This window comes from Neovison vison, chromosome 2, assembly GCF_020171115.1.
Source record: "Neovison vison isolate M4711 chromosome 2, ASM_NN_V1, whole genome shotgun sequence".
Taxonomy (NCBI): Eukaryota; Metazoa; Chordata; class Mammalia; order Carnivora; family Mustelidae; genus Neogale; species Neogale vison.
In genome coordinates this window covers 152,477,684-152,491,211 of record NC_058092.1, presented here as the reverse complement: position 1 = coordinate 152,491,211, position 13,528 = coordinate 152,477,684, and the positions used below count along the sequence as shown (strand labels likewise).

The 13,528-nt window shown below is 49.3% G+C and overlaps 1 protein-coding gene across 1 annotated transcript in view; it reads right to left on the bottom strand.

Moving 5' to 3' along the window:
* Nucleotides 1-13,528, bottom strand: part of TARBP1 (TAR (HIV-1) RNA binding protein 1) — an 83,683-nt gene that overhangs the window by 14,497 nt on the left and 55,658 nt on the right. Inside the window, exons 21-23 of the mRNA XM_044239341.1 lie at nt 12,275-12,385; nt 9,840-9,989; nt 4,092-4,178 (exon numbers count right to left, since the gene is read on the bottom strand). Coding sequence (XP_044095276.1) covers nt 4,092-4,178; nt 9,840-9,989; nt 12,275-12,385 — 348 coding nt within the window. The remainder of the gene's footprint in view (nt 1-4,091; nt 4,179-9,839; nt 9,990-12,274; nt 12,386-13,528) is intronic.

Below are 13,528 nucleotides of genomic sequence, written 5' to 3'. Positions count from 1 at the left end.
CCTGCTTCTGCTTCCAGGTCCGGAGCGAGTGCAGACACCCTGAGCCCCTGGCGACACGGTGTTTCCAAAATAGGCTTCTGTGCTCCAGGCTCGGCAGCAAGAAGGTGTGGTGAACCCTGCATCTCCAGGAGGGGACCAGAGCACCCCAGTTCATCCCATCCGCAGTCCCTCGACACACACCGAGCTATGCTAACAGCAGCAGCAGTGACCCTCCACACCTGCCCCTTGAGGTTTCGGAGCCGTGGTCCCCAAACCGATGCCTACGTTCAAGTCATGTTTCCCGTCTGGCCCTCTTCCTGAGCCCCAGAGCCCTACGTGCACCTGCTGCCTCCCAGAGCTCTGGGGTTCCCCACGGGTGACAAACCCACGACCCATCCACTCGTCACCACACCCTCCGTCTGTTCCTCCCGCTGCCTCCCGCCCAGTGAGAGGCGCCACGGACCCTGGCAGCCCAGGTCACTTCCCTGCTTCCCACCTTCTCGCCACCACTGCCATCCACCGAGCCCTGGCGTTCCTTGCCAGCGCACAGTTGTCACATCCGTCCCTCCGCCGCCTTCACGCCACACGCCAGTGCGGCTCATGGGACAGCACGGAGATCACCGCAAGAGCTCCCCAGCGGCTTCCAGTGTCGCCCCCATGACTGATCCTACACAGTACACTCACGGCACACAAATCGGACCACGTCACCCTCTGCAGCACCTCCCCCGTGCCCTCTGGATAAAGTCCAAATTCCTCACACGGAGCATTTGCTGTATGTCTTCCCACTGTGGAGTTACTTGCCCAAGGTCACAGAGCAAGCAAGAGGGGGTGCTTAGATGGGATCCCAGGTCCCTTAGAGCTAGGACCCCCGACTCACAGACTGGGCTAAATTTGCTTTATCAAGGCCCTTCTGCACTGGGCCCTGCCCGCCCTGCAGCTCCCGTGCGTCTCCAGCGTCTCCCCGCTCCCACCGTGCCCCGTTCCCCTGCCTGAGGCCTCTGTGCTGAACCCGAAGTTCTCCCTGTGGGCCAAAGTTTGAGATCTTGCCGGTGCCCCACAGCCCGCTGCACTTCCCCCACTGCATGCCCCCAGATGGAGCTGCGTCCTGCTTCCCTGATCTCTGCGGTCCAGGGCAGTGCTCTGTAGAGGAAGCACTAACACCAGCTCGAGTGAGTGACACAGAGGGCTCGGTCCCTGAATCGCACAGGCATAGAGAAGTTAGAAGGATGCTTCTGAGCAGGAGAGAGTAACCTCTGTGTTATTCAGTCCTTACAATGATCCCGTGAGGCAGGTAGTACCGCATCCGGTTTACAGCAGAGGAAAACCGGAGGAATCAAATCCAAACGCCCACCTCCCCTTTCAAATTTCTCGCCACTCTCGGATAACCTTAATCCTCACTCCACGCTTTACTCGGACTTCCTTAGTCTGTACAAATGTCCCTGTCCTGTTCCTAATCCAACAAGGACATGTTACCTCTAGTTCTCGAGTCCCCTCACCCTCCTCCTGGCTGTGACAGTTTCTCAGACTTGGCTTCTTTTCGATGACCTTGTCAGTTCTGTGTCAGCAGTAGTTAGGTCGGCTGGGATCTGGGTGATGTTTTTCTCATGCCTAGACTGGGGTTACAGTGTCGGGGAGGGAAACCACGAGGCCATTTCCATCCCGTCCTACCAAGGGCATGGACTATGGCATGACTAAGCGCTCTCGGGGGCTCCCCTTCCTTACTCTGCTCTGAGGAAGGACATCACTAGGGCAGCCCACATTTTAGGACTGCGTGGTTATGTGCCCCCTCCTTGAGGCCAGAGTGACCACATAAATTATTTGGAATTGTGCACAAGTTTGTTGACTTTCCCATTGGTTTATTTAATCATTCACTTAGATCGGTCTAAACTCATGAATATTTATTTCATTGGGTTGTAACCCAGTGTTACTGTATTGTGTTGCTTGTCTCAGCTTTAGCCACTAGGGGGACTCCTCTGCCCCTTGGCAGATCTGCCCCACGGTACCCCCGCCATCCTGCCCTGCCCCGGCACTTCTTTGCTATTTACCTTGTGTAGTTTCTGCCCTATTTCTAGAATCAGCTGGTTTTCCAAGAAGCCATGCTTCCTTTTATGAGAGAACGGTACTAGAAAACAGTATCTGGGAGCTAGGTACAGATTACTTGTAAGTACAAAAAATAAAAAGTCCAGTGTAATTCTCAACAGGAAATACGATTGTTTTATGAATCCTATAGTCAGATATGCTGGTGCTGCCTGAGACACCCCGTTCGGGACTGAACCTGTGATGCCATCTCCTATCTGCTAACGAGGTCTAGATACACAGAACCAGATGAGAGGACAATACACAACCATGAGTACACTAGAGAACGGTGTTTTCCCTCTGCTTTCAATCTCCATAGACATTTAGTGTTCTGCCCTCAGTCCTGTTTGGTGGTAGTTTTGAATCTTCTCTGACCACTTAGCACGGACCCGTACAAGTGCAAATATTTCCATACTTTGAGGAAAATGGAAAGTAATGAGCGACTGTTTCCATAAAGTCTTTAAACAAAAACATATTTGTCAGGTAACAACAGACTTTCAGCAGACACTGTGAAGGACTTGGACAGACTAACGAAGTATACTAGTCTGGTCTTAGATCTCTCCATTTAGATTTCTTTTTTTCATAAGATATTGAAACTGAGATTATTCTATTCCACTAATCAGCATTCCTTCTTTTGGATGCTTTGAAAATAAATAAATCTAAAATGTATAATATATAGTGAGTATAAACAGGGCTGAATGGGAAAATAACCTGCTATTGGGGCACCTGGATGGCTCAGTCAGTTAAGCGTCCCACTCTTGATTTTGGCTAAGGTCATGATCTCAGGGTTGTGGGATCAGCTCCATGTCAGGCTCTGCACTGAGTGTGGAGCCTCCTTGGGATTCTGTCCCTCCCCTAAACCCCCAGAACACCCGTGCTCTCTCCCCATCTGATAAATAAATAAATGATAACCTGTTACTTATTCTGGATCTAGTAGAAGCATCTTCTAAGATAAGTTCATTTTCAGAACTTGTCTGAATGGTTGTGAGCTATTTCAGCCAGCCTGACAGAGGACAGTTTCTTATCTCCTTGCCTCTCTCCGCAGATGGCAAGCAGATCTCTTTCCTGCACCTAATTAAGACAGGAAGGTAACAAGTGATGTTACCTGAGGCTAGAGTTTGTCTGATTTCAGCAGAAGCTGTGAACTCACGCCTTCAGGGAACGGGAACTCTCACACTGCCATCTGGCTGACAGACGCTGTAAGGTGCCCTTTGACTTCAAAATCTCAGGATTTTAGGAGCTAAATTATGGTGGGGGAAAAAGATCTTGGTCTTAGAATTCATGAAATAGGTTAACAACTAAATTTGACTATTACCACCGTTTAAAGACAAGAACACTTGGACATACTCTAGGAAACCTCACTTCCCCTGTATTTTTCTTTTACTTTCAACACCAAACAGCACTTCTTATCCCGTATATCCAGGTCTCTCCCAGAGTTCACAGCTCAGCACTCTCTCCCCTGTACACTCAGTAAGGAAGAAGCTTGCTCTAAACCTCATGGGCAGGTTTTCCTGAATTCTTAACAGCTTCGCCAAAGCAATTAACCAGGATTAGCTCCGCTCTCTACCTGCCTGTGGGGTAAACCACTAGGGAGACCGCCCGAAGCCTGAGAAAGAGGGCAGAACTGCGACCCACAGCACATCAGCCTCCAATTACTCCACAGCTCTTAATACTCAGACCGTCAGCATCTTTGCGCGAGCCCGTGTTCAATAACTACGTCAGTCAAGGAGCAGTTAAACGTGATACAGGAGGTCTCACTTAGATCATCTTATGTAACTACTTGTAGTTGCCCACCGGTCTGTCCACAGATGCAGGATATGCTGAGGCACATGTACCTCGGTGTGTGGGGGGTGGTGTTCACGTGTGTTAGTGCCGGCCTGTGGATTTGTGTCTAAGTGCGTGTGCACAGTGAGTGAGTAGTGGGAGGGAAAAGAAGGGGTAAAAATCGCAAGAAATACTCAACATTAAAAAAAAAAATTAGTACAAACATATACAATTCTATTCTGTAGGTTTAAACTCTTCTCATTTAAACTCACCTTTTCTGGAATGTTTTGAGTGATGATGTCCAAATGTGACAAAACAGATAAAAATGTACAAATGCTTGTTTTAAGGTTTTCTTCACCCTGAAAAAAAAATCAGATAAATCGAACAGTCACTCAAGGCTTCCTGTGCCGCTGTGAGGCCCACGACAGAGCTGTGATGCAGCCCCGGCCTGGGTGGGGACCTGGGATCGCAGACACAGGAGGGAAGTAACTTCCAGTGGCCAAACACCGACACCACAAGGCAGGATTAATTTAATTGTGGAGTAAGTGGTACAGCCAAGGGTGTGCTCATCCCGAGGAGGCACGGGCGGCCCAGGGGAGCCCGAAGGAAAGAGAACAGGCAAAAAGGGAGTAAGATGCACAAAGAGAGGGGATGGGAGGGCAGAGACAGGCTCTGAAGTTAGACGGGACCTTGCAGACAACTTTAGAGCCAAGGACGTAAAGCTGTGTAGGTGTTCAGCTGGGATTCAGAGACCTTCCTAATTACAGGGATTTGGAAGAACACATCATTCTAGTGACAATCAACTGAGGAGCCCCAGACAGACCAGAAAGAGACTACAGACATTATCATCCGGAAACCAGTCCAAAGGCTGATGAGATGATTTATTCAGCTACTGAAGGTCTTCTACGTGCCAAGTACTATGTCAGAAATCGTGGAAAACAAAATTAGATAAGGTTCCTGCCTCCAAGGACCTTATTCTAGTGGGTTGCAACCAAATCCACAATAAGTTAAATTTCCAATTATACCAAGCACTATTATTCACATGCTACAAAAACCTCTAATAAGGGGATCCAAACCACCCTTCCTTTAAGAATTGACACAAAGGATGTGTGGACTGAGATCTAAAGGGAGGGAGACAATTCTGCAGATGAAGATAAAGGCCATTTTAGGTACAGAGTACAGCATGTGCAAATGGCCTGAACCAGAGGACATGTGAGGAACGTGAAGGCTCAGGAAAGGTCAGACTGCCACTGAGGCCTCTGTGCCTCGAGGGACCCCGGCCCCTCCCACGTTGGGAAGCTGGGTCATACCATCTGCTTTGGCCCATGAGACATCAGCACGCAGGACACAGCCAGAGGCTGGAGAAGCACGTGCATACCATGACGTGTCGTCCTGAGATGCTGTTGCTGGAGATCCTGAGGCACCAACACAGAGGTCAGCCGCCCTGCTGGGCACACGCGGAGAGAGCCCAGCCACCACTGCTCCTCCCCTGACTGCCGCTGGGGTGACCAACACAGAAACCGTAGCCCCAGCAGGCTCCACGCGGTGCGGGACCACCCAGCGGGGCCCACGCAACCCAGCATCGTGAAAAACATTAGAACACCACTTTCTACACTCACGGGTTCTGGATTGTTTGAGCAACAGAAAGTGGAGCCTGGCACAAGAGAGATGTGCAGACAGGGATGGTGGCACACAGAGGGGCTGGCGAGGGAGGACGGCGTACCATCACCCGAGAGCGGCAGGCCATTCTGAAGACCCTGGGTCTTTATTCCAGAACAGTGTGTGAAGCAAGCGGATAACCTGACCAGACGTTCACTCTGAAAACCCTGCTCTGGCTTCTGTGCGGGGAACGGACTGAGATGGAAGCAGGAGTGGACGCAGGTAGCCTGAGGGAGAAGGCCACAGGGGGCGGCAGAGGTCGGAGAGAGCATGGGAGAAGCCCTCAGACGTGGGGGTCACGTGAAGCACGAAAAGCCGTAGGGTGTCCGGGTTGTGCGACTGTGAGGGAGACGGTGTGGCTCGCCACAGGTGGGGCAGCGCATCTGGGGAGACGAGAAGGCCCCTGGAGTTCTGGATGCTCTACAGCCATTCCAGGAGGAGGTGTGCCGCAGGCCAGCTGGCTTCTGGAAAGGACCCAACAGTAGATATAAACATGGCTCTACAGGCTGCACGGGCTCCGTCGCAGCTGCTGAACTCGGCTGCTCGGCACATACCAGGACAGACCCCAGGCGAGCGAGCCGGCCAGGCTCCACGGCACCCAAACCATGAGGTCCGGTCTCGCTGCGGTTTGCCGGCTCCTGACTTCGCCCGCAGAGAGGACGTCCGGAATGGAAGCAGAAGTTGGGGAGCCACTGCTTCAGGGAGGACAGGAGTCCTGGTGATACGACAAGGACAGAGGAGGCCTTGCCGGGAGAAGCACAGACATTCACTAGCTGAGAGAAGGCTGGAAAGGACATGGAGAAGAGGGGACAGAGGGACAAGAGAACCCCGGAGAGCACGTCGCTGAACCGAGATCAAGCAGGTCGTCGAGAGTGTGGACGGGCCAAGAGCAGCAGCCTGACAACGGACCCCGGAGCATGTCCTCCACGTAGGACAGTGCGGACGGCAGGGTGGGTGGGAGGACTCGGGAAGCCTCCAGCAGGAGGTCTGACCATGACCATGATGTGCGAGGCACAGGGGCGGGGCGGGAAGCGCGGGGCACATGTCCAGAAGCAGCGGAGGTGTGGGCACGTGGAAGCCACTAGCTGAGGAGTCAGGGGAAGGCAGGAGAGCACTCTTCCGACACAGGACCCGGGTCTCTATGGTACAAGGAGGGAGGAAGTCTCGGATGGATACGGACACGGGCAGACACGTGTGACTGCTACGGAGGAGGTAGAGGTGTTCCTACATTTGTTTTCTTAAAAAAGTAGAAGTCGAGGTCATCTACTTCTGATAAAGGAAGAAAAGGGTGTAGTGTTTGCCATTTTTTGGGCATCCATCCTGAACCCCTTCCAAGTTCAGAGAATTCTCCCCCCGCTTAGAGGTCTGTGGGAAGCTGAAGACACCGGGTACATCCCTGTTCCCAGTCTTTGCGCAGCTGAAGGGAAGGCACCAATGCTTGGATCCAGAGGCATCTACCCTGAACCGCAAACTGAGAGGGGCAAAGCCCCCCGAGGCGGCAGATGGACACGGATGGTGATGGTACCCCCCCATGGGGTAAAGCTGCATCCCTACCGGGCCAGCTCCACAGTGGGGCTGTAGCTGCAGCCCTGGGAGCCGCTGAACCTCCTTTATTTCCCAAGCCTGATTCTGCCCCGAATCTGGGCATTCTGCACACCTCCCCATTCCCTGCTCCTGCACTGCTTGCTTTAAGGATCCCTTTCTGATTCATTCAGAAGCTGTTTCATTTGTTTACAAGGAATACCCTTGAGAGGTGCCCACAGAAAGGACCTGAAGACAATACACAAGGTCTGAAAGCTCTTTAGGAGAGAGAGACTGAGCTAAGTAGAAAAGCTTCACAGAGTAGGGGCATTACTGGGGGATACGGGAGAGTCAGGACGTCTCAGAAGGACACCAGAGTCAACCTGCCGTTGCTGAGACATTCTGGGGCGGTACCCCCTACTGGGGAGCAGACAAAACAGATGACATTAGTGAAGGAACAGACAGGAGCAAGTCAAGGAAAAACAACAGGAGTATTTTTCTTAATTCCATGGACATGAGAAGGGGAAAGGGGTATCCGATAAGGAATCTTGGAATAGTGAAAAAGAACACAGCTGTGGGAATGACACAAATGTCATTTCTTACCACCGTGACGAATCACTCTCTGTCTCTGAACCTCAGTGTCTTCATAAGTAAATTATAAAACAAAACAAAAGAAAAAACGGGCTGATCTGGCGTTCAGGATTACCAGGAGGCGGCTGGAGCCGCAGCTTTACAGGACAGCCAGGTTTCAAGCGTGCAGACTGGGAGAAAGGGCAACGGAAAGGAGACCAGCGTCAGGAGAAGCTGCCCTCATCAGTCTGGCTGCGTGTGGGGATTTGCAGGGGTTGCGTGCGAAAGCCGGGCTGCTGGCCAGGGGAGCAGGCAGCCCCGACGGGGTCCCTGAAGCAAGGGGACTGCAGAAAGAGAAGCACTGGGGCTAATGGGTGATTCTTCTTGTTTTCATACTGATAGAGAGGAGTCTGCTACAATACAGACAGAGGCATTCTTGGATAGATCTCTTTTTCATTAGAATTTCCCTTACTTGAGTACAGCCGACACACAACGTTGCACTAGTTTTAGGGATGCTAGTTTGTGGTACCACAAGTTTATATGCTGTGCTGTGCTCACCACAAGTGTAGGATGAGTCTTAGGAACCCAGCATGAGGGTTGGGAAAAGGAAAGGGAGCCCCGTGAGAGAGACAGGGACGTCATCGACCTGACGGGGAGGGGGCCACGAAGGGCAAAGGCAGCGTGCACCACATCAGCTGCCAGCGTGAAATGTCAGGAAGGGGAAGACCAAGAAAAAGGCTGTGTGTCGCTGCGATAACATCCTCACCAGCGACCACAGTGGGTTAAATAAAGCAAGAGAGGAAGGCAAAGACCACTCCTTGCAAAGTTTAATATCGACACACCTCAGAAATATGTGGGCTTGGTTCTGGACCATCCCAACAGCGAGTATTAAAAGTGAGTCAAAGGACTCTTGATTTTATGATGGACATGAAAGTGACATTCACTAGACTGGAGGAGACCAGTAAGTGTTCAACAGAATTATGCCTTGAATGCAATGAGAAAAGCTAACCGTCATCTGAGCTTTTGACAAATCATAATCACTGATCACAGACCACCATAACAAATAATGAAAGTGTTTGACATATTGTGAGAACTACCAAAATGTGACAGAGAGCTACATGAGGAGCACATGCTGTTGGAAAACTGGCACCAACAGACTTGCCTGACTCAGGGCTGCCCCGAACCTCCCACTGGTCAAGGACGCAGGGTCTCCGGAACGCAGTCAGCAAACCATCGCAAACGCTGTGGTGGCGCCGAGACACGGCTGGACAGGAGCAAAGTCAACAGAAGAGTAAAGAACGGAGAGTAAAGTCCCCAAAAGAAAATACAAGTAAGGACACAAGGACAGATGGGACAAAGACAACATCTTCCGATGAAACAGGAAGACATTCAAGAGGAGATACCTGGAGGAAGGAAGGGTCTTCATTCTCACACCAGCAGAAGGCGAGGTCGTTGATGTGAAGAAAGGGAAGGGGGTGTTTGGGAACCAACAGAAGGCATTCAAGGCAAGTACGCAGAACATGTGTTTACAAACACTTCACCATTTGCCAGGAAGCTGCAACTGCAAACCCTATCGCTTATCTGGTCCTTAAAAATGATTTTCAGGATATAAGAAAAGTTGGGCAAAGGGCAATTGGGGGTGCGGATGAGGGTACAGACGAAGTGAGACGGGTTCTTAGCTGGTGATCCGAGCTCCCTTCGAGTCTCTCGCCTGTGCTTGTCTGAAACTTCCCTACTAAAAAGCTCTCTGAAATGTAAAGATTGTATTTAATTTGTCATCATTCTTATTTCTAAAATCAAACAAAGACATTGCTTGGTAAAAAAGGATAGAGAAGGCTCTTGTTTCTTCTTTTTCTTTTTATTTTTTTGAGGGAGCAAGCTAGCGAGCACACACACAGGGAGAGAGAGAGAGAATCCCAAGCAGGTGCCACACTGGCTGTGGGGCCCAACATGGAGCTTGAGATCGTGATCATGACCTGAGCTGAAATCAAGAGTCAAACATATGACCAACCAAGCCACCCAGGCTCCCCTCTTACTTTCTAACATAAGCCTTTACATCTTTATTTTCTTGGAATAGAGGCTGATAACACAAGACGAATGCCAGGAATTTCTGCCTTTTAACTTAACTCGGATCTTGCAGAACAGAACTTAGGAAGTCAATACATGGGAACAGGACAACTGGCAATCAAAAACCAACTATTAAAATGAAACCTCCCAGCATAACCAAAATATTTTAATTCCAAAAATTCCAAAAAATCTCTTTTACTTACATAAGAAAAGCAATCCCAGAACTTCAGCAGAAATTGAGGAAATTTATGAAGAATCAATATAATAATCCATTCTATGAAATATTTTATGGATGCTTGATTATTGATGAAACCAGCCTGGAAAATCTTGTCAATAATTCTATTCAAGAAATTCTGAGAAAAATAAAGTTCATAAATTAAACTGGTAGGTTAGGGTTAATAACTTTTATTTCATCAAGCTACAAATCATCATAGAACACTGTGTAAGTCTAAGCTGACCACCCTGTTGATCTGATACACTCACCCAACACAGGAGGATTCCCACCAAAGCATCCCCTGGGGCACATCACAAGATGATTTCTTTTTTATGGTGGGAACAATAAAGATCTAGTCTTGCAGCAACTTTGGAAAATAGTTCCTAATTATAACTTTCAAAAGTTTTTTTTTTAAACTTTTTGTTTTAGTTTTTTGTTTGTTTGTTTGGTTGGTTGGTTTTTTTTTGTTGTTTTTAGGGAGCTCTATGCCCAGCTTGGGGCTTGAACTCACAACCATGAGATCAAAAGTCACCTGCTCGGCTGAACCAGCCAGCTGCCCCAAGACAGATTAAAGTTTAATGTAAGTAATTATCAGATCTGTAACTCTCTCAACAACCCTAAAATCTGTTTACTGAAATACAATGATGAGGTACTAGGTACTTTACACTTTCCTTGGACATTAATTCTATGAGGAGGGTTATTACTCTCTGTATTTTTACAGGGGAAAGATTCAGAAAAGTTAAGTATTTTCCTCAAAACCTAGTAGGTGGCAGAATCCAGATTTTAACAACCATCTGCCAAAATGTCACGGGCTTAAACCTGGAAAAGGAGACCGCGAGGAGACCAGCGAGGCCCGGGAGAAGTGGGTGGTGGCCCGCCCATACAGCCTCCTAGACCCAGGGCTCGCACATCACCCTCCTTGCCCCAGGCTCCTGCTCTGGGGAACTGGAAATATATCCAAGTATCACGTAAAACTACATACATAAGATCTAAAAACGTAAGATCTAAAAACAGTACCATGTATACTCTTTATTTTTAAGAACAATCTATCTTTTAACGATTTCTAACTGGCAGAAAAGGAGCAGAGCAGCTCACCTACAGGCCTGGGCAGCGCGGTAAGAGGTGGCGCGGACTCAGGGAGGCCCGGTTTGTAACTCCAGCCCCACGGGCCGTGTTAGGTCACAGGCAGGCCCCCAGCTCCCTGACTGCAGGCCCATGGACAAAAGAGCACCACTTGTGCCTGCCTTGAAAGGCCGTGATGGAGGGGAAATGCAGACACCAGATATGACAAGGTTCTCAGCGCTGGTGGCTTGGCCGGACAAGCTGGTGCTCAACTTCCCGACAAGGTGCCGCTGCCGCAGGCCCCCGCCTGCCAACACGACCCTCTCCCTGGGGCCTCCCCAGTCCAGGACAAAACGTGCTGTCAGTCATCGAGCCAAACGTCCCTAAAGCACTGCTTTCAAATGCATTTCAGAATCTGAGTGTGACATGTGCAGGATTTAAAAAATGAGATAGCATGACGAGGTGGTGTCTGACGGAGATCAGCAGCCGCACACACGCATGAACACTCCTCCCCAGGAAGAGTGCGGTCCGCCATTTCTTCTTACATTTGCCGAAACAACTGATCTGGCTATACTTCTGTACTTGCAGTTATTGAACTGTTTCTCTCTTACAGATAAGACCTCGTGAATTGTATTAAAAAAGAGTTTGATATGTTTTTAAAATTCTCTGAAACATTTCAAAGAGGAGGGGAGTACAGCAAGAAACTGAAGTCCATGGGGGAAATTTCTGTCATCAAAAATGCTTTTTAAAATTGTGTGAAATTCACATAATGATCTATTTTCTTACCAGGAATATTAAGCAAACCTGGTTAGAGAAATCAGACAGTCCATTCCCCTGTTCCTTGCCTCCTCAGGGAAGAGAAAGGGGAACTCTGGGCAAAGACCCTGTTGTAAGAGATCAAGATCTCGGCCTTGGCTTAGCTGGTTCACACACCCACGGTACTCACAAAGTTAAGGGGGCACAAACAGCTACGGGAAATGACCACTTCACCTTTATTTCAAAAGCACTCTGAAATAACTCAGCTGTGCAAAATGAGCAGCTCATGTGTGGGTATTTTAACCAAACGGCACACTAGACATTCCACAGCTAAAATGTTACTTACATTAAAGAACAAAGAAAAGAAGAAAAAAAGGATTAAGTGGTGCCCTGCAAACCAGTTTCCAATTTATTTCTGCAACACCTAATTGCCTTAGGATTCTTTGTACTAAAAAAACCACTCCTAGATAACTTCAATTTTAAGAGCGAAAGTATACATTTTAAGCAGATTACTTTCTCAGTTTTAAGACAGCATGTGCCAGTTTCTGCTCGTTTCTTCCGTAGAAAGCACGGTGCTCAGAGGGAGCAGCAGAGTCAGGGTCGTACCTGATCAAAGCTGGGGAAAAGCACCAGCAGCGTCTGCCACACCCGGTTCTTCAGACGGTGCTGCTGGGAGTTCACGTAGTACCGAGTCCTAGACTTGGACACCGACTCATCCTGGGGTGGGGAGAGAAGCGGCACTGAATTACCTACGGGATCTGTGATCCGTGAAAGCAAAACCAATGACAACCACAGATTTAAAAGCTTTAAGCCGAGTACAGGAGCTTATTACCCTCCCAAAGGCAGAACCCAGGATAAGAAAGACACGTTCTTGCAAGCATGGATTGTCCTCTCAAAACAATGAATTCAGTTGCTTTTATCTACTCTATCTGCTTTTAAAATTAGAGCAGGAAACATAAAACTGTACTCAGTGCAAAAAGGATTTGAAAATGTTCGTCTCTATCTTGGTGGCCACTTCAGGTGGAGACATGGGGTCACCAGGGCGAGAAGAGATGAGAAATGGGACAGCTTTTGCAAGGCACCAACGTGGGCACGTCTCACTCGCTGCCCCTGTGTCCCAGGAAAGGTGGCAGCGATGTCAGTCCGAGGTGAAGCCCACTCAGGCAGGAGCGTGGGAAACACTGCGATCAGCACCTTCACCAGACTCAGACAACAGCTGCAGAGCCCTCCCCAGCCGCAGAGCTCCCTCTCTCGCGGTGATGGTCTGTCCCGTCTAAACTCAGCCAACTGCCAGGCTGACTTGTGTTCTCTGCTAGCGCTTAGCCGCTAAGTTATGATAGCACCAAAGGGTGTATCATATTCAAAGTTCCTAAAGGCAGAATAGGTCGTCCACCATCTCCAAAAACGCTGTCACCTAATGTGGACAGTCCTCATTACCTGGGAAATTCTGTGATCTTTCTTCTGTGCTCCCATTCTAGGCACTTCCATGTGTGTAGATTTTACAACAGCTAAATTAACGTCGGTTTTAATGATGCCTCACCATGATTCAAGTCTCACAACCCCCTCTCTTCCGTTTATTTCTTCGGGGACATTTTCTTTTGACACAAGTGTTTCGGGTGTCCTCTCCTGCTCGGGCTCGATGCAGCTACCAACGGGATCCTCACGAGGGCAGCAGGCATGGGAAGCATCCGCACCCCAGTCCCCCGCCCTTGGGGCCTCAGCGGAGTCACTGTCCTCACCCCTCTGCAGCTCAAAATCTACTGTCCTCTTACCTGTCCTACCCACTGTGCTCTCTTGTTCAGAAAGATCTTTCTTCTCTCTGTCTATCCACCTCACAGACCCAACCTGCACCCCAAGAAT